At 41.4% G+C, this 19886-nt stretch overlaps 1 protein-coding gene across 3 annotated transcripts in view; it reads right to left on the bottom strand.

Annotated features, from left to right (window-relative positions):
- polr1a (RNA polymerase I subunit A) overlaps positions 1 to 19886 on the bottom strand; it is a 231470-nt gene that overhangs the window by 174267 nt on the left and 37317 nt on the right. For all 3 annotated transcript variants that reach the window (XM_059965629.1, XM_059965628.1, XM_059965627.1), the window contains exons 2-6: positions 15614 to 15818; positions 13184 to 13333; positions 11713 to 11817; positions 5563 to 5648; positions 2722 to 2840 (exon numbers count right to left, since the gene is read on the bottom strand). In XM_059965629.1, the coding sequence (XP_059821612.1) occupies positions 2722 to 2840; positions 5563 to 5648; positions 11713 to 11817; positions 13184 to 13333; positions 15614 to 15818 (665 nt within the window). The remainder of the gene's footprint in view (positions 1 to 2721; positions 2841 to 5562; positions 5649 to 11712; positions 11818 to 13183; positions 13334 to 15613; positions 15819 to 19886) is intronic.

The following is a 19886-nucleotide window of genomic DNA, read 5'->3' on the forward strand; positions in this document are numbered from 1 at the left end:
ATATATTGGCAGAAAGAGGCACGGCCAATATAAAGCAGAGAATCAGGATAAATAGATTATTTGCAATCTGGTAACTGACGCCATGAAGAACGGAGCTGAGCCCTCAACTAATTATTCTTATTAATGGTTTGAATATATTGTTGCCAACAAATATGCTGATGATACAAAGGGAGGGTAGTAGGCAAATTGTGTGTGAGACACAAAAAGCCTGCAAAAAGTATAGAGGCAGATCAAGCAACTATGCAAGTTGACAGCAATGGGGTACAATGTGAAGAAATGCAAGGAAGAAAGCATGTGGCAAATTATATTTAAACCAAGTGAGTCTACAAAGTGTTGCATGGAAAAAGATCTCGAGATGCACAGAACGTCACCGTGCAGATGTGCTGTGCCAGGTATTTAGGAATGTAAATGGAAGATGAGCTTCATTACAAGGAGCATGGAGCATAAATCTGAGGAAATTTTGCTGCAAGTCTATTGGATACTGGTTAAACAACACCTGGGTTACTGGGTACAGGTTGGATCGCCTCCTTTAAGGAAAGATATAAATGAATTCACAGCAGTGCAGAGGCAGCTCACAGAGTTGATTTCTGTGATAAAGGAGATGCTATACCAAGGCAAGCACAATAGGTTTGACCTATGTTCTTTTGAGTTTGAAAGAAGGGGAAGTGATCTGGACGATCTTATTTAAGATTGCAGGGGATTGACAGGGTGAATATCGACCATAAGGTATGGGAGCTGAAGTAGGTCATTTGGCCCATCGAGACACTCCGCCATTCAATCATGGGCTGATCCAATTCTTCCAGTCATCCCCACTCCCCTGCTTTCTCCCCATACCCTTCGATGCCCTGGCTGATCAAGAACCTATCTATCTCTGCCTTAAATACACCCAATGACTTGGCCTCCACAGCCGCTTGTGGCAACAAATTCCACAGATTTACCACCCTCTGACTAAAGTAATTTCTCCGCATCTCAGTTCTAAATGAATGTCCTTCAATTCTGAAGTCATGCTCTCTTGTCCTAGACTCCCCTACCACGGGAAATAATTTTGCCATATCTAGTCTGTTCAGGCCTTCTATCGAGAGGATGTTTCTCCAGATGGGAGTACCTGGATGTAGGGGCGTTATTTAATTGTTGGAGATTGCTCACATCAGACAGAGATGAAACACAATGCTACAGCTGCTGTCAAGTTAAATTACTGGAAATATTCAACAACCAGGCTGCATCTGTGGGGAAAGAAACAGGCCCACTTTTTCAGGTGAAAGTCTAAAGAAGCTTGTTGAACTGCAGGGAGGGAGGGGGATGTCTCTGATGGAGTAGAATTTGTCTGACCATGAGGATAAGCTATAAATAAGAGTACCTTGTTAATGAGTTAATGGAACAGTTAGAGAGTGAGAACATAGACAATTGCATGTGGGGGTTGTGAAACGCAGAGCAGAAGGTCATGCACAGCAGGTCAGGCCACACAAACCCTCAGCTCCCAAAGAAAACAAAGCAACAAGCAAGCTTAGCCAGTATTACAGATGGACAACTGATAACGCCAGAAAGCAGGCTAGGTGAAGTCCAGAGAGCTGCCACGTTCACTGGTGAGAGGTGAGGGGTGAGGTGCTGTAACTCAAGACTGCATTGAGCTTTGAAGTAACGGCACCAGAAGACACAGACCATTAAGTCAGAGTGGGAATGGGATGGGAATTGTACTGGGAGGCACCAGGCAAGCTCATGCAGACTGAGCATCAGAGGTTCTCTGATCCACTCTTCTGCTTTCATTGACCTTCCTCCACCCCTTCTTGCGTCACTTTCTCTTGAAACCCCAGGCGATTCAATAGTTGTCATTTCATCTCTTCCCTTCCCACCAACCAGGGACCCAGCAGTCTTTCCAGGTGAAGCAGCAACTCAGTTGCACTTGTTCCAATGTAATGCATTCAGTATTCACAATATGGTCTCCACTGCATTGGAGAAGACGAACGCAGAACGGGTGATCACTTGGCAGTACACCTCCGCTCAACTGAAGGGATGATCCCAGAGCTTCCTGTTGCCAGCCCATTTTAATTCTTCACTCCACTTCAACCAATCAGTCTGTGGTCTCCTCATAGCAACAAACAGTCTGCTGGAGGAACTCAGCAGGCTGAGCAGCAGCCATGTGAGGAAAGCTATCAACGTTTCAGGTTAAATCTCTGCAAGAGGTCTAAATGCAGAGGGGAGACAGCCAGTATAAATAGGAAAACAGTGAGATAGAAGCCTGAGGCGACTGGTGGACTACAGATGGTGAAAGATAACAGACAGGTTGTGCCGGGTAGGGGAGGGGAAGGGAGGTGGGGTTAGTTTGGGGAAACAGATGGATAGTAGGATGAGGGTGGACAAAAAAAAACATAGAGAAGTGTGAAGGTTGGAGACGTGCTGGGGGGAGAGAAGCAGGAACGTGAAAGAGTTGCAGCACCTCATCTTCCACCAAGCACATTGCAGCTTTCCAAATTCATTATTAAATTCTACAACTTCGGGTAACTTGATTTCTGTCTGTATCCGCCAACTGCTGTAAGGCTGGCTCACAGCAGCTGCAGATCACGAACAGAAAGCACAACACAAACTACATTTGAAGAGCATTGCACTACTGGAGATATGGAGAAGCCAGCTTCGACACTTAACATTACTAAGGGCACACTTGTCCCATTTACTTTTGTGAACTGTGAAAGATGCAACGGTCGGATTAGTTTTATTGAGCTTTACCTCCATTTGCTTGCACTACTGTATCAGTATTTTTTTTCGACTTGACTTTGAGTGCAGCTGAGGGGTACGTCACGATGAGTTTGCTATTGTGTTCCTTTCGTATAATTGATTTTCCAGCTCTACAAAAAAGAAAACAAAGCTTTATAAAAAAAAACTCCATCTGCCATTCTATCCAAAGTATAAAACAATGATACATCTGTGAATCTCAATTAAATATTCTGAAAGGTTAAATTAAAGTGTTGCTTCAGATATTTAGTATCATTCTTTTGACTATTGTTTCCTTCAATATAAATCTGAGGAATCTGATATTCATAGAAGCAGACCCATCATTCCACTATCTCTTTGCTGACTATCATGCCTGATGATACTAATCCCATATACCTGTTGCCATTGCATGGTATTCTGAGTCTTGAACACCCAGGTAGTTCTTAAATACTGCCACCATTTCTGAATCCAGCAGCTCCAGTGGCACTTTAACCCACATACCACTAAAAAGTGTGACAGATTTACCCTGCAGATCATCTATGAAAACTCCTCCCTTACACCCATGGCCCCAAGTTCAGACACCACATTTCTGCATTTCTTCCTGGGCCACATGCTTACATCTTGCACAAGCGGATCATGGAATTATTTCTTCGATGTTTGGATAGGAGAAATCACAAAGTAAAATTGATATGGGCTCATCAATTCTCCCCATCAAACTCAGCATCACAGCCACATGCCGCCATTACATTCTTTTTTCCCCCAAGTGCACAACTGCATCTCTCTCACACACGGTGAAGGAGGGTACCGAACAAGATTATACGGCTTAATCCTAGTCCTAGAACAACTTACAATCGTGGCCAATTTATTAGATACTACCTCCTGTACCTAATAAGATGGCCCCACTAAGTATATGCTCATGGTCTTCTGCTGCTGTAACCCATCCACTTCAAGGTTCAACATATTTGCATTTAGAGATGCTCTTCTGCACACCACTGTTGTAAAGTTTGATTATTTGAATTACTACTGCCTTCCAGTCAGCTTGAACTTTCTGGCTATTCTTCTCTCTCAGTAACAAGACACTTTAGACTACAGAACTGCTGCCACTCACTGGATTTTTTTTGTTAATTGCACCATTTTCCGTAAACTCTAGTGACTGTTGTGCATGAAAATCTCAGGGATCAGTAGTTTCTGAGATACTCAAACCACCCCGTTTAGCACCTACCAAGTGGTCAAGGTCACTTAATCACATTTCTTCCCCATTCTGATGTTTGGTCTGTACAACAACTAAACTCTTGACCATCCCTGCATGTTTTTATGCACTGAGTTGCTCCCATATGATTGGCTGATTAAATATCTACATTAACGAGGTGTACCTAATAAAGTGGTCATGGAGTGCAGATTTCCTTTCTTAAAATACTACAGGAATCATTCACTTCTGAAAGAGAATTGAAGAGCTGCTGGCAATTTCCAAGACAAAACCACCACAGTATAAATAGCAATTCTCTCCCTCAGCAAGGAAATCAAGGCCAAGCTGACTGCCTTTCAACAAAGACATAAATGCAAGAAATTCTGCTGAGGCTAAAAATTCAGAGCAACACACAAAAAATGCTGGAGGAACTCAGCAGGTCAGGCACTACCAAAAGAGGGGAATTAACAATCAATGACAGACACCTTCCTTTGGGAGTATTGTGAACATTTGAGCCTCTTATCTAAGAAAGGATGTGTTGACGTTGGAGAGGGTTCAGAAGAGGTTCACAAGAATGATTCCAGGAATGAAAGAATTATCGTATGAGGAGCGTTTAATGGGTCTGGGCCTGTACTCACTGAAATTTAGTAGAATGTGGGGGGGCGGAGGGGAATCTCATTGAAACCTATTGAATGTTGAAAGGCCTCAATAGTGGATGTGGAAAGGATGTATCCTATGGTGAGGGAGTCTAGAACCACTGGGTACAGCCTTGGAATAGAGGGACGTCCATTTAGAACTGAGATGAGGATGAATTTCTTTAGCCAGAGAGTGATGAATCTGTGGAATTTGTTGCCACAAGTAGCTGTGGAGGTCAGGTCATTAGGCATATTTAAAGTGGAAGTTGAAATATCCTAGATTACAAGGGGTGTCAAAGGTTATGGGAAGATGGCAGGAGAATGGGTATGAGAGGGAAATGGATCAGCCATGATGAAATGGTAGAGCAGACTTGGAGGGCCAAAGGGCCTCGTACATCTTATGGATAGGCATGATCAGCTCCTGGAGAGCTTTCCCCTCGTTCCTATGTTTCTAAGCTGGGATTTCAGGAGTAATTTCCTAATGTCAAGTTTAATTTTTTCCCCTCAGCAACTGTACTAATAGAGCTATTTTAACCTCATCATCTGTGCAGAGTTTATTGCTTAGCTGGTAATCAATTATTTGCTTCTATCTCATGGAACAGACCCCATGATGGCCAAGAATTTGCCTATTACTTCTATTCCTCCAACTGAAGTCAAATCATTTTGTAGAAAGCACTGAATCAAGCCTTGAATTTTTGAAGAGCTAATGTTAAGGCAGGAGAATTTACATGTCTTGCTTTAAAAAGATTCAGGATTAGCTCCTAACGCATTCAACACCTTCACTTCCAGAAGAAATCTTGTGCATTAAGTCAAAAATAGTAACATTTTATCTCAAACAAGAGAAAATCTGCAGATGGTACGAATCAAAACAACACACGCAAAATGCTGGAGGACCTCAGCAGGCCAGGCAGCATCTATGAAAAAAAAGTACAGTCGACATTTCAGGCTGAGACCCTTCGACAGGACCCTCAAGGATTTTGTGTGTGTTGTTAACATTTTATCTTTTTTAAATGTTATTTCCAACACATCACTTACTTGCAGTTTGGACACTTCCTTGATTTCATGTGTATTTTCCAGAAATCCCTTATTAACTTATCCTTGCAGTCAGTCACAGTTTTCACCTTGGAACAAAACAGATCTACAATGTGATGTCACTAATAAAATGTACAAATACAAAGAACACTCAATATTAAATAATAGACTTTTCAGCCTATGATATTATGCTGACCTTTTAAATCTTCTCTGAGATCAACCTAGCCCTTCCTTCTAACATATCCCTCCATTTTTCTATCATCCATGTACCTATCCAGTTAAGAATTTCTTAACTGCCCCCAATCTATCTGCTTCTACCACTACCCCGGCAACGCACTCACTGCCGTCTGTGTAAAAGACTTATATCCTGAACTATACTTTGCTTAAGACTGTGTTCTGGTTAGCTCAGCTCATATTTTTTTCTGTACATCACTGGTTCCTTCCTTCTCTTTTCCCAAAAGACTATCTGTTAGTCTAATGAGAATTCCCTCCATGAAGAGAGACACATAGGGTGAGAACATGCACACTTTTCCCCTGAGGTTGGGTGAGACTGAAACCAGAAATCATTGGTTTAGGGTGAAAGGTGAAATGTTTAAGGGGGACCTGAGAGGGAACTTCTTCACTCAGAGGGTGGTGCAAGTGTAGAACGAGCTGCCAACAGCAGCAGTTCTACTTAAGCTTTGAAAAGTACATAGGCGAGACAGGTATGGTCCAGGTATGGGCAGATGGGACCAGGCAGAAAAACAAGTCAGCACAGACTAGATGGGCTGAGGGGCCTGTTTCTGTATTGACCATGACTGCTCTATGACTCTGTGTTTCAATTGCCTGCAGAATGCCTAACTAACAGGAAGGAAGTGACAAGAACAAGGTTTCAGGGAGCTTCTGCTGGATATTGATCTGAACAAAAATCTTCTACTTGGTAAAATAAAAGACTCCCCCATGATGCTTATGAAGTGTTAAGATGTGGGGAAAGAATTACAACAAACATCTGGAAGAAGTATTTTAAATGGTTGGTAGGGCGGCACATCATGTGAGAATTGGGAGGAGAAAGACAAAAACTGCTGGAACTACTTAACAGTCGACGTTTTGGGCCAAAGAAGGGTCTTGGCTCGAAACATCAACTGTTTATTCATTTCCATAGCGGTGACTTGATAAAGGTGCACAAGATGATTAAGAGGCATGGATCAAGTGGATACACAGAGACTTTGCCGAAGGGTGAAAAAAGCTAATACCAGGGAGCAGGTGATTGGAGGAAAGTATAATTGAGGGGGAGGGGGGGGTGTCAGGCGTAATGTCAGAGGCAAGTTCTTTACACATAGAGTGGTGGGTGCATGGAATGCCCTGCCATGGGTGGCAATAGAGACAGATACATTAGGGGTATGTAAATAAACTCTCAGACAGGCGCGTGAATGATAAAAAAATGTAGAAAGGAAAGAAAGGATAGATTGATCTCAAAGAGTAGGTTGAAAGGTTGGTACAGCATTGTGAGCCGAAAGACCTGTACTGTGCTGGAATTTGCTCTTCTACATGGGTTTTAAAAGTGTTAAACTGGGGTGGGACAGAAAGAAACAAAGTATTGGCATGGTCTCTTCTCTAGGTAAAAGGAGAGTGAGAGAGCAATCGAAACTATTTCATTCTTGTACATTCCTTAAATTAAGACTATTGGTATCACCAACTAGCCAAAGAAAAAGGAAAGCAGTGATTGAAGACAATATGCAAAATACAAAGACACCAGAGTTGAAGACGGGCTGCAATGAAGCTCAACAGCCGCTCAATAAAACTCAATTGGTGCTCAAGAGTATTGAGGCAAGACAGACATTTATATATTAACTTATATATCTTTTATACATTCACAGGAGATGCAGGTGTTGCTTGCAAACGACCATAAGACATATGAGCAGAATTATGCCATTCAGCCCATCGAGTCTGCTCCACCATTCCATCCCGGCTGATCTGGATGCTATTCAGCCCCATATTGCCATATCGTATTTAATGACCTTCTTGACTGAGCTATGCTCTTGGAATGAAAAATCAATAAAGCTGCAGATTCCAGAAATGAGAAATTTTAAAAAATGCTGAAAACACCCAGGAGATAGCTCCATTTGGATGAACTGGAACTAGAGAACAGAGTCTAGCAGGACATAATCTGAACTGTGCCCAGTTTGGGATGGCTCATAATTGTAGTGGAAGAGAAAAGAAGGATGTAAGAGACCATAAGGAGTGGAAGAAAGTGCTGACAGATAGGAAAAGTGGAAATAAATGAGAAAATGATAATCATGATAGAGAACAATATTGACTTGAAGAACATTTAAGTAATGGTTAGGTTTAAACAAGGGAGTGAAGTAAATACATTGTGTCCAACCCCACTGACTAACAATCTAGAGAAGGTAATAGGAAATTTAAATATGCCAAAGATTCTGCATAATGGAGCACTGTTGGTTGTTTGTGAAAATCCAGAACAGAGGGACAAAGCTATGAAGGTACTAAATATTGGCAAAAGAGAGTTATAGAAAAGTGTGTTAGGGGAAAATGGTGTTGAAGGGGTGACAATGGGAATACCAATCGATGAAAACTTATAGGAACTAAAGAAATGTATCAAAAGGAGGATTGAAATAAAAAGATTGAAAGCAGTGAGGAATGAAGAAAAGATTGAGAGCACATCTGTTACATTAACATTTTAGGGTTCAACCTTACCAGAAAAAGTAACAATGGAACTCATGTGCCACCACCAGAGCCTATGTTCCACCACCACTTAGGTGTTATAAATGTCAGAAATATGGGTTCGTGATGGCTGTGTGTAAAGGAAGGCAGAGGCGTGGAGGAGCACATAATGGATGAGCAGTGCAAACAAGATGAACAGGTAAAATGTTATAATTGTGGTGGGTGCATACACTAGCCTATGGGGATGTGGAAGTAGGACAAGAGTAAATTTTAATGCAAGTTCTGGATCAGTAATCGATTTAACATTAGTTACAGTACCTTTGGCAGGAAAGTGTAGATGGGAGATTTCTAAAGAAACAACAACAGGCAGTGATTATTACTCTGTATTATGTCGAATAGAAATAGTTATAGATGAAGAAAATGTGCTGGAACGCTGGCTATTTGAAAAGGATGACTGGTGAAAATTTAAAGAAATAAGTGATTAAGATTAACAGAATTTTTAAATCAATCAGGATGTGGATCTTTTATATAACACAATTGTAGAAAGAATAATGACAGTGGCAACAGTAAGTACACCAAGCTAAAAAGAAAATGGTGGACAAAAGAATGTGGGGAATTAATAAGAGATTGTAATAGAGCATTTAGAATGTTAAAGTGGACACAAAACCTTCAAAAAATTGAGTATAAAAAGACACAAGCAATAGTAAGAAAAGCAATTTGAAAGGCGAAATGGGAATATTGGAGTAAGTTTTGTGACTCTAGGGCATAGGTATCAAACTCAAGGCCCGCAGGCCATATCTGGCCCGCGAGATCATTTTAGATAGATCTATTATTTTAATTATTAATGGCCCGGCGATATGAAGCTTATGATTGTAAGTTAATACCAATCATAAAAATAATGCTACTCAGCAGTCTTCTTCATAAGAAACGGAATTTGTGAAGTGAAACACTTTGTAGTTATAGCAGAGACTGAGACACATGAGAACAGGCTGAAAAAACGGAGGCAAAGAAAGCTGTGTTCGCACGCGCCCGACTGATCCGGCCCGCATGAAGCTGCATTTTGACCAATCCGGCCCTTGACCTAAAACGAGTTTGACACCCCTGCTCTAGGGGAATACAAACACCCATTGATAGAATTTGGAAGATGATAAAAAGAATGAATGGTTATCACCAGGGAAATTGGATACCAAGCGTTATGTGATGGAGAGAGAGCTGCAGTATTGAATGTAGAGAAGAGAAATACTGGTACATACTTCTGGTAATAGTTCTGATAATATGAGTAATGAAGGAAAAGGAGAAGAGAGGAAACATGATAAGAGAACTTGGAAGCATTGGGTACGGGATGGAAATTTTGAGGGTACATTAAATGTGATGTTCGCCATGACAGAATTCAAAAGTGTTCTTAGAAAACAAAATCCTTAGCAGGGCTCAGATTAGTTATGTTATCTAATTTGAGTAAGAAAGGGAAGGAAGATATTCTGAAGTTATTTAACTATGTATGGGAAAAGGAAAAGCATGGAAAGGAGAACGTAAACTAGGCAAAAATGCTAGCAACCCAGCAAGTTATTTACCAATAGCATTAACCTCACATTACGTAAAACCATGGAAAATGTTTATTAAGAGAACGACACATTACATTGAAACCAGATGGAGTATTTTTAAATATCAGAGTGGGTTTAGGAGAGGAAGGGGCACCATGGATCCAGTTCCATGTCTAGAATATGAGAGGAGGCCTCAATTGAACAGAGAAAGCGTAGTAGCAGTCTTTTAGATCCCTGCAGAAAGCAGAAAGAGGGGGGGCAGGGAAAGATGTGCTTGGTAGTGGGATCCCGTTGGAGGTGGTGGAAGTGGGGTAGGATACGTAATGCCTGATTTCAACATAAAAAAGCAAGTGAGGATGCATGGTGATTTCTCAGTGTATACAAGTGAAATGACAGCTGTACTATTAGCTTTGCAGTGGGTGCAGGCAGTGAGAGTTGTAATATTGTCTGATTGAAACACAACAATAAGAAGTCTAAAAGATTTCCATTCAGAGGCAAGATCAGACATTCTGTATGAGATAATACAAACCTTATTTAGGCTTAAAATGATGGGACTCTGTACATGCTTAATGTGGATTCCAGCACATGTTGGTATTGGAGGGAATGAACAAGTGAATAAATTAGCAAAGGAGGCAACCAGATGAGAAGTCGATATTTAAATAAATTACAGTAAAGGAGAAATGTAAAATATTATTACAAGTGAAATAAAAAATCTGGGGAAAACAATGAGATGAAGAGCGAACAGGAAGGCATCTTTATAATATCTAGAAAGAAGTGGGATGGTCAAGGAATGTAGGAAAGAGCAGGAGGGAGGAGGTGATAATATTGAGATGGAGGTTTAGGCATACACAGTTAAATAATACATTTTTTTAAATTAAGAAACACAATGATAGGAGGTGTGAGTATTGTAATCAGCAAGAAATGGTTGAAGTGTCAAGATGTAATCAAGAGAGGAGATGATTGATTTTAAAGTTATCACAGAATAAAATACAATTTAACATTAACAATATTTTGCAGAAAGGATCACAGGATTATTAGTGCAGTTCCTTAAGAATACAGGTCTTTTTTTTTAAAATTTGATACAAATATAAATATATAGGATTTAGATATCCTGACCCACAATGCAGTTTAGAGACAGACAGACAACCCAGGAGGTCAGTCAGCCGCTGTGGAATGAGAGACGAGTTGCCTCATTAATTCCATTCCACTTTTCACAGATATCACATTCCTAGAACATCACAGTGGTGAAGGTACAGCACAAGAGTTGTTGGACAGACAGCTCCAGGGATCTGACCCAGCAATGATACAGGAAAGCCAAACTATTTTCAAGTCAGAATGGTGGGGTACCTTGAAGAGAACTTGAGAGCGCAGGTGTTCCTATGAATCTGCTACCCTTGCCTCCTTAAAAGGTGGAAGTCAAGAGTTTGGAAGATTGTTTCTACCACTAATTGTCAGTGTTTCCTTAATCCCTTTACATCCATCGTTTGACAAATTACATAGAGCACATTGCAGGCCCTTCAGCCCACAATGCTGTGTTAATCTTTCAATCTATTCCAAGATCAATCGACCCTTCCATACATAGCCTTCCATTTTACTATTATCCATGTGTGCAACTTTCTTAAATGCCCCATGTATCTGCTTCTACCAATACCCTTGGCAGGGTGTTGCATGCACCTACCACTCTCTGTGTAAAGGATGTACCCCTGACATCTTCCCAGTACGTTCCATCAATCACCTTACAATGTACCCCAGTACACTCCAGAGATTTGTTATTGCTATGTACACCTCCAATCCGTCTCCAATTCAAACGTTACTAATTTAGTCTCCTATCCATTAACCAACACTTCAAAACAAAATGTATGTAATGTCTTTTATGATGCAGTCTATAATCTGTTTTCCATAAGATGTATTGCAACAGTGTGGAAATCCACAAAACTTCCGTTATGCTTACTTGAGAAGCCTTGCAGGATATTCGATTTTTCAACACTTTCTGGGTATGTTCATTCAGTGCTTCCTGGATGTCATCTATTGTGGCCTTTGAATTTTTCTCCAACACCTGTTTAAAAAAAAATCAATGGAGAATTATTGAAAACTTCTTTTTTCTGAGTCTGCTCTCTGCTGCCATGCTTTTGCAAAACTTGATGTAAGCACAGTATGCAGTTTCAACCGGGTTTGCCACAATTGAATACACTACTGCTTCACTTACAGAATGTTTGATAAACGTATTCACTAATTACTCAAGTAAAAGAGAATGGAAATAGCTGTGGGATGAAAGTTAAATCTGTGGTCTATGCAGAGCTCCGCAAGCTTCAGGTGGCAAAAAGGATTTGCAGTTAAAGGGCACTTTTCAACCCTGTTGGTCCAACCAAACAGTTTTACTGCCAAAGCATTACACTAAAAAATGAAGAACACAGCAGCAAACTCATTGCAAACACGAGGAAATCTGCAGATGCTGGAAACTTAAGCAACACACACAAAATGCTGGTGGAACGCAACAGGCCAGGAAGAAGTACAGTCAACATTTCGGGCCGAGACCCTTCATCAGGACTAATTGAAAGAAAAGATAGTAAGAGATTTGAAAGTAAGAGGGGGAGGGGGAAATTCCAAAATAATAGGAGAATGCATGAGGGGGAGGGGTAAAGCTAAGAGCTGGAAAGGTGATTGGCAAAGGGCATACAGAGCTGGAGAGAGGAAAGGATCATGGGACGGGAGGCCTCAGAAAGGGAGAGGGGAGCACCAGAGGGAGATGGATGACAGGCAAAGAGTGATGGGCAGAGAGAGAAAAAAAAGGGAGGGGGGAAATAAATAAGGGATGGTGTAAGAAGCGAAGGAGGGGCATTAACAGAAGTTAGAGAAATCTATGTTCATGCCATCAGGTTGAAGGCTACCAAGACGGAATATAAGTGTTGTTCCTCCAACCTGAGTGTGGCTTCATCTTGAGAGTAGAGGAGGCCATGGATAGACATATCAGAATGGGAAGGGGACATGGAATTAAAATGTGTGGCCACTGGGAGGTCCTGCTTTCCCTGGCGGACAGGGCGTAGGTGTTCAATGAAACGGTCTCCCAGTCTGCGTCGGGTTTCATTCATTGGTTCTTTCTTCCAGCAAGCACTGGATTATTTTTAAAACTCACTGGTCCTCTGTTCCAGCACTGGACATTTTTGAAAAAAAAACATTCACCAAACCCCTGTCACACACTGGTACGAAAGCAAATGTAGTAGCCAATCTGCACACAAGAGCAAGTCCTGTAAATAGCAAAGGGATAAATACTCAGAAGCTTATTGCTTTGCCATTGTGTCTAGAATAAATATTGTCCACGAAAAATTATTGAAATCACCTATTCTCTGTATTTTCCAGGAAAACAAGTAACTTATAAACTCCAAGAGAATTATCAGTGCTTCAAATCAATATTAAGTACTCACCTCATTCAATATTTTCTCCAATTCATACACATCTTCAACAGCTCCACAATCTACTATTTGTAGTTGATTTAACAGCAGGTACATTACCGCACGAGGGCACGTCAGCATATGGCAGTTCAGGCAGGAGCCCCGTATCATAAGGTAAAGTTTCTGCATGGAAACATTGATTTAACCAAAAAAAAAATTAAAAGATTTCACGCCTACTCAGTCATTTGGGATCGAGATCACAAGAAGTTTTTTTCCTATCTTTCCATTATCATGATCTTCTTTTGATTTAGAAGCCACATTCAAAGTTGTGAAACTCTGAAATGAATTAGTTATGATTGTTTAGTTGTACCAAGCACATACTAGCTCAATTCTTGGTGAAAATATAAAAGGAGCACTTAAGTATAATGAAAATATGTTTTAGACCAAAGTGCAAAATAACTTGGAGAAATTCTAGTCTTTGAGGAAAGTTTAAGGTCAATGATCAGAACCCTAAGAAATGGAATAGAGGAAAAGACAAGAAACTATAACAAGTAAAACTTATTACGTTAGCATTCACTTCAAGAGTACTAGAATATAAAAGCAAGGATGTAATGTTGAGACTTTATAAAGCACTGGTGAGACCTCACTTGAGTATTGTGAGCAGGTTTGGGCCCCTTATCTTAGAAAGGATGTGCTGAAACTGGATAGAGTTCAAAGGAGGTTCACAAAAATGATTCCAGGACTGAAGGTCTTGTCATCTGGAAAGCATTTGATGGCTCTGGGCCTGTATTCATTAAAATTCAGAAGAATGAGGGGTGACCTCATTGAAACCTAACAAATGGTGAAGGACCTTGATGGAATGGATGTGCAGAGAATATTTCCTATGATGGGAGAGTCTAAGACCACAGAACACAGCCTCAGAATAGAGGGCTGTCCTTTGAGAATGGAGATGAGGAAGAGTAGTGAATCTGTAGAATTCTTTGCCATAGGCATCTGTGGAGGCCAGGTCTTTATGGATATTTAAGGCAGAGGTTGATGGATTCTTGATTAGTCAGGGGACGAAGGGATACGGGAAGGAGGCAAGAGCTTGGGGCTAAGAGGAAAATTGGATCAGCCATGATGAAATGGCAGAGCAGGCACGATGGGCCAAATGGCCTAATTCTGCTCCTATATCTTATGGTCTTTCCCTACAATTACTAATGCAGACTATCAAATCACAAACCAAGTAATTGTACATGTGCATTCCGTTCTATGAAGGAAGAAACAACCTAGCTGAACTATAATAAACATAACTTAAATGATCCAGCAGGATGAGAGATGACTTGATAGAGGTGTACAAGATGATAAAAGGCTTAGAGCCAGAGAGCCAGAGATTTTTTTCCCAGAATGGAAATGTTTACTACAAGGGAACATAATTTTAAGACGTTTAGAGGCAAGTATGGGGACAGAGTTTAGGAAATAACAGGCAGGATCGACAAAGGAGAGTCAGCGGATGTTGATTATTTGGAGTTTCAGAAGGCCTTCTGACAAGGTGCCATGCATGAGGCTGCTTAACAAAATAAAAGCCCAGGAAAGATACAAACATGGATAGAAGATTGTCTGACTTGCAAGAGGCAAAAAGTGGGAATAAAGGGGGCCTTTTCTGTTTGGCTGAAGGTGACCAGTGGCGTAATACAAGGGTTGGTATTGGGACTGCTTCGTTTATTTGGATGATGGCTTTGTGGCCAAGTGTGTGGATGATACAAAGATAGGCTGAGGAGCAGATAGTGTTAAGGAAACAGAGAGTCTGCAGAATGGCCTAGACAGATTGGGAGAGTGGGCAAAGAAGTGGCAGATGAAATACATTGTAGGAATTATATGGCCATGCACTTTGGCAGAAGGAATAAAGGCATAGACTATTTTCTAAATGGAGATAAAATTAAAAATTAGAGGTGCAAAGGGACTTGGGAGTTCTCTGCAGAATCCCCTAAAGGTTAACTTGTAGGCCGAGTCACTGATAAGGGAAGCAAAAGCAATGTTAGCATTCATTTCAAAAGGACTAGAATACAAAAGCAAGGATATAAATACGGAGGCTTTATAAGGCACTGATCAGACTGTACTTGGAGTATTGTGAGCAGTTTTTGAGAAAAGATGTCCTGGCATTGAAGAAGGTCCAGAGGAAGTTCACAGAAATTATCCCAGGAAGAAAAGGGTTAACTGTACGCACAACAGGAAAAAATCCCAAGTGATCCCATATCACAAAGCAATACTGATCACAACAGAAAAAGATGTAAAGACACAACATGACAAGTAGCAAATACGAAGAGAAAAAGAGTTAATACTCTTTCTCTCTCACAGACAATGAATGACAAATAAATATTTTCAGTCTTTTCTGGTATTTAGTTCAGTCATCATCGCATGTCCTTTCACATTGTTTCTTTCCACCCTCCTCCCCCCCCCCCCCAAAGAGATCCCAACACTTACATCAAAAAATAAGGGATTGTAGACCGTGAGTGGAAGATCTATATGGCCCACGTGGCCTGGGCAGTTAGTGAAATCCTGAGCACAAGTACCACATACTTCCTTGGAATCAGCTGGACCCAATGCCAGATCATACAGGCCATTTGTTGCCGGATTGCCCACATTGTCCAACAGATTAGGATTGGTGATTGCCTTTACACTCAGCTTCCTGCCAAAGAAAGAATTTCAAGCTGTTAGGTGAAGCTTAGTCATTAAACAAGGAGAAAGGAACATTGCTAAATCTAGCTCATTACAAACAATTAATTCAGAGATACCAGACAACACATCTGCATTTCACAGCCAAGGGTCTCAGCACTGCCCATATTTACGTGGGGTGCAACTTTGAATTTAAAAAAGAGCTGGCCACTGACTTCAGGAAGCAGGGTGGTAAACATGTTCCTATTTACATCAATAGTGCTGAGGTGGAGGTGGTTGAAAGCTGTAAACCACCAATAACCTATCCCAGTCCAACCATATAGATGCCAGGGCCAAGAATGCTTACCAACGCCTTTCCTCAGGAAGCTAAGGAGCTTACGCACATCACCTTTGGCCCACGTGCACCACCGGAAGCTCCTCTAAGCCAAATGCATCACGGCTCAGTAGGGCAACTGGTCTGCTCAACACCACAAGTAACTGTAGAGTTGTGCACATAGTCAGCACGTCACAGACACCAGTCTCCTCTGTGGGTGCTGTCTCTACTTCTCATAAAACAGCCAGCATAAGCAAAGACCCCTCCCATCCCAGACGTTCTTTTCCCATTGGATAGCGGATACAAAAGCCACCAGCTACCTTGTCATGCAACTGCACCTTATTGTCTGCCTGCACTGCCTTTTCCCTGTAACCGTAACACTATATTCTGCATTTGTTATTGTTTTTCCCTTGTGCTTACTAATGTTGTTCACTGTACATATTGATGCAATCAAGAAGACTTGCCAGTGACTATACTTCATTAGGAGATGTGGTAAGTCACCGAAGACTCTAGCAAATTTCTACAGCTGTATGGTGGCGAGCATACGCACTGGTTGCATCATCGCCCGGTATAAAGGCACCAATTCACAGGATCGAAAGAGCTTACAAAACGTCATCGAGTCAGCCAGCTCCATCATGAGCTACAAGTTCCCCACCACAGAGTACAGTGATCTGAGAGGCTGGTGATGAAGCACATCTACTCCTGCCTGAGGAGTGACTTCCATCCATCACCCCAGGCCAACATCAGGTGCTGTTTCATTGACTCTCCTCTCAACCCTGGAACACTTGGACAGTGAAGTTGCATACATCAGGATGCTCTTCATTGACTACAGATCAGCATTCAACACTGTCATTCCTTCAAAATTAATCAATAAGCTCAATACCTCTTTGTGGACTGGATCCTCAATTTCCTCACTTGCAGACCCAGTCAGCTCAGTCTGGCAATAACATCTCCTCCACAATCTCGATCAGCACAAGTGCACGACAAGCTTGTGTGCTCAGACCCCTGCTCTACTCACTTTACACTTATGACTGTGAGGCTAAGTACAGCTCCAAGGCCATATTTAAGCTTGCTGATGACACCATAATTTGTGGGGTGATACAGCGTTTAGGAAGGCGATTTGAGAAGCTGGTGCTGCCACAACAACCACCTCTCACTCAATGTCAGCAAAAATCAAACAACTGCTATTTGACCACTGAAGGAACCAGAGGACCGTGAGCCAGTCCTCATCAGGGGATCAGAGCCGGAGTGTTTAAATTCCTTGCCATTATCATTTCAGAGGGTGTGTTCTGGATCCAGCATGTAACCACCATTACTAAGAAGTCACGATAGCACCTCAACTTTCTCAGCAGTTTGCGCAGATTTGGTATGTCAACTAAAAACTTGTCAAACTTCTATGGATGCACAGAGGAGAAGATACTAACCGGTTGCAATGCAGCCTGAAATGGAAACGCCAATGGCTTTGAATGGAAAAAAAACTGCAAAAAGTAGCAGATACGGCCCAGTCCATCACGTGTACCGCTCTCCTCACCATTGTGCACATTTAGAAGGAGCACTGACGCAGGAAAGTAGCATCCATCAGGGCCCCAGATCATGCTCTCTTCTCACTGCTGCCATCAGGGAGGTGATACCAGAGCCCAAGTCCAACACCATCAGGCACAGGATCAGCTATTACCCCTCAACCATCAAGCTCTTGAACCAAAGGGGATAACTTCACTCACCCAAATCCCTAACAGATTCCACAACCTATAGACTCACTTATAAGGACTCTATCACTCACATTATCAATACTTATTGAACACTCATTATTCTTTTCTTTTTGTTTTTGCACAATTTGTTGCCTTTTGCACTGGTTGTCCGTCTTTGTGTGAGGGTTTTCACTGATTCTGTTGTTTTCCTTTCTAATAACTGTGAATGCCCACAAGAAAATGAATCTCAGTGTGGTATGCACATGAACTTTGATAACAAAGTTACTTAGAACTTTGATCTTCAAGAGGCGGTGCCTCGAGAAGGCAGCTTCCAACATTAAGGACCCTCACAATCGGACATGGCCTCTTCTCAGTACTACTGTCTGGGAGGAAGTACAGGGGCCTAAAGAGCTACACTCAAATGTTTAAAGAACAGCGTCTTCCCCTCTGCCATCAGATAACTGAACAGCCATTGAACCCATGAATCCTACCTCGCAATTCCCCATCTGCAGTATTTATTTAGTTTTATTGTAACTTCAGAGTAATTTTTGTAGAGTGCACTGTACTGCTGTCGCAAAACAACAAATTGCATGACAGATGTCAGTGTTAATAAACCTGACTCTGACCAGTTAGAAAGTATAGCAAAGAGCATTCAACACAGGCCACCTATGGCAGAACACTATATACATGTAGTAGCACTAGAAGCAGCAGCAGTCAATATTGGCCTGACAGGCTTACTCTGCTATTTAATAAGATCGCAGATGATCTGATTGCAGCCTCAGCTCTGCTTACTTGTCTATCCATGGTAAACTTCCAGCTGTTTACAATTATCTACTTTAAAAATATTCACTATAACATCATCAAAGCGCAGTGGAATCAAAGTGTTTGAAATACTTAAGCCAATTTAATAAAAATACCCCTTCACATCAGTCTCAAGTAGGCCATCCAGTGACCTACGGTTCTAGATTCTCCTAAAGGAGAAAAGATCCACACTGCTAAAACAACTAAAAATCTTCTGTTTCAATCAACACACAGAAAATGCTGCCTGACCTGCTGACCTCCAGCGTTTAGTGTGTGTTGCTCAGATTTCCAGTATCTGCAGATGTTCTCTTTCTTTTGTTTCAATCAAGTCACTTCTTATTCTCCTAAATTTCTATAAATATAGACCCAATCTTTCTTCATATTCAACACCTTCACTCTAGAAATCAATATTGTAAACATTCTCTGAAAGTATATCCTTCCTTCAAAACCAAGACCAGAACTGTAGGCATATTCTACATGCCCTCTCCTCTTAATCTGCAAATAACATCGAACATAAAACATAAGACACGACAGCACAGTACAGAACCCTTGCACCACAATATTGTGCTGTCCTTTTAACCTACTCTAATCCTTCCCTCCTACAAAGCCCTGCAGTTTACTTTCATCCATGTGCCGATCTACAGGTTTCTTAAATGTTCCTAATGTATCTGCCTCTACCACCACCCCCCAACAGGGTGCTCCACATAGCCACCACTCAAAGTTCAGAAGTGGTAAATTTCCATGCAGAAGTGCTCAACGTTGGGGTGAGCTTTACTCACGATGGACTGGGCCGTATCACTACTTCTTGTAGGATTTTCTATTCAAGATTGGTTCCATTCAATAACACAGGCTCTCCAACACACATCAAAGTTTTAGATGTCATGCCAAATCTTCGCAATGTGTGAGTGAGTAAACCTCTAACATTCCCCCTATACATTCCTCCCATCACCTTATAATACTGCCCTCAGTATTGTCATGGGCAAAAGTCTATGGCTATCCACTCAATCTGTGCCACTCATCACCTTGTAGACCTCTCATCCTCCTTTGCTGCAAAGAGAAATGCCCGAGATGCTCAACATATCCAAGTTATAATATCTAATCCACCAGGCAGCATCCTCCTCTGCACCACAGAACATACTTATAACAAAATAAAATGCTGGAAGAACTTTGCCACTCAAGAGGAACCAGTTAACAATTCAAGTCACTGGTCCTTCAAATCAAATAAAGTTTTATTGTCATTCAAACCATACATAGATACAGCTGAACAAGACACGTTCCT

The sequence above is a fragment of the Hypanus sabinus genome, chromosome 3, assembly GCF_030144855.1.
Source record: "Hypanus sabinus isolate sHypSab1 chromosome 3, sHypSab1.hap1, whole genome shotgun sequence".
Taxonomy (NCBI): Eukaryota; Metazoa; Chordata; class Chondrichthyes; order Myliobatiformes; family Dasyatidae; genus Hypanus; species Hypanus sabinus.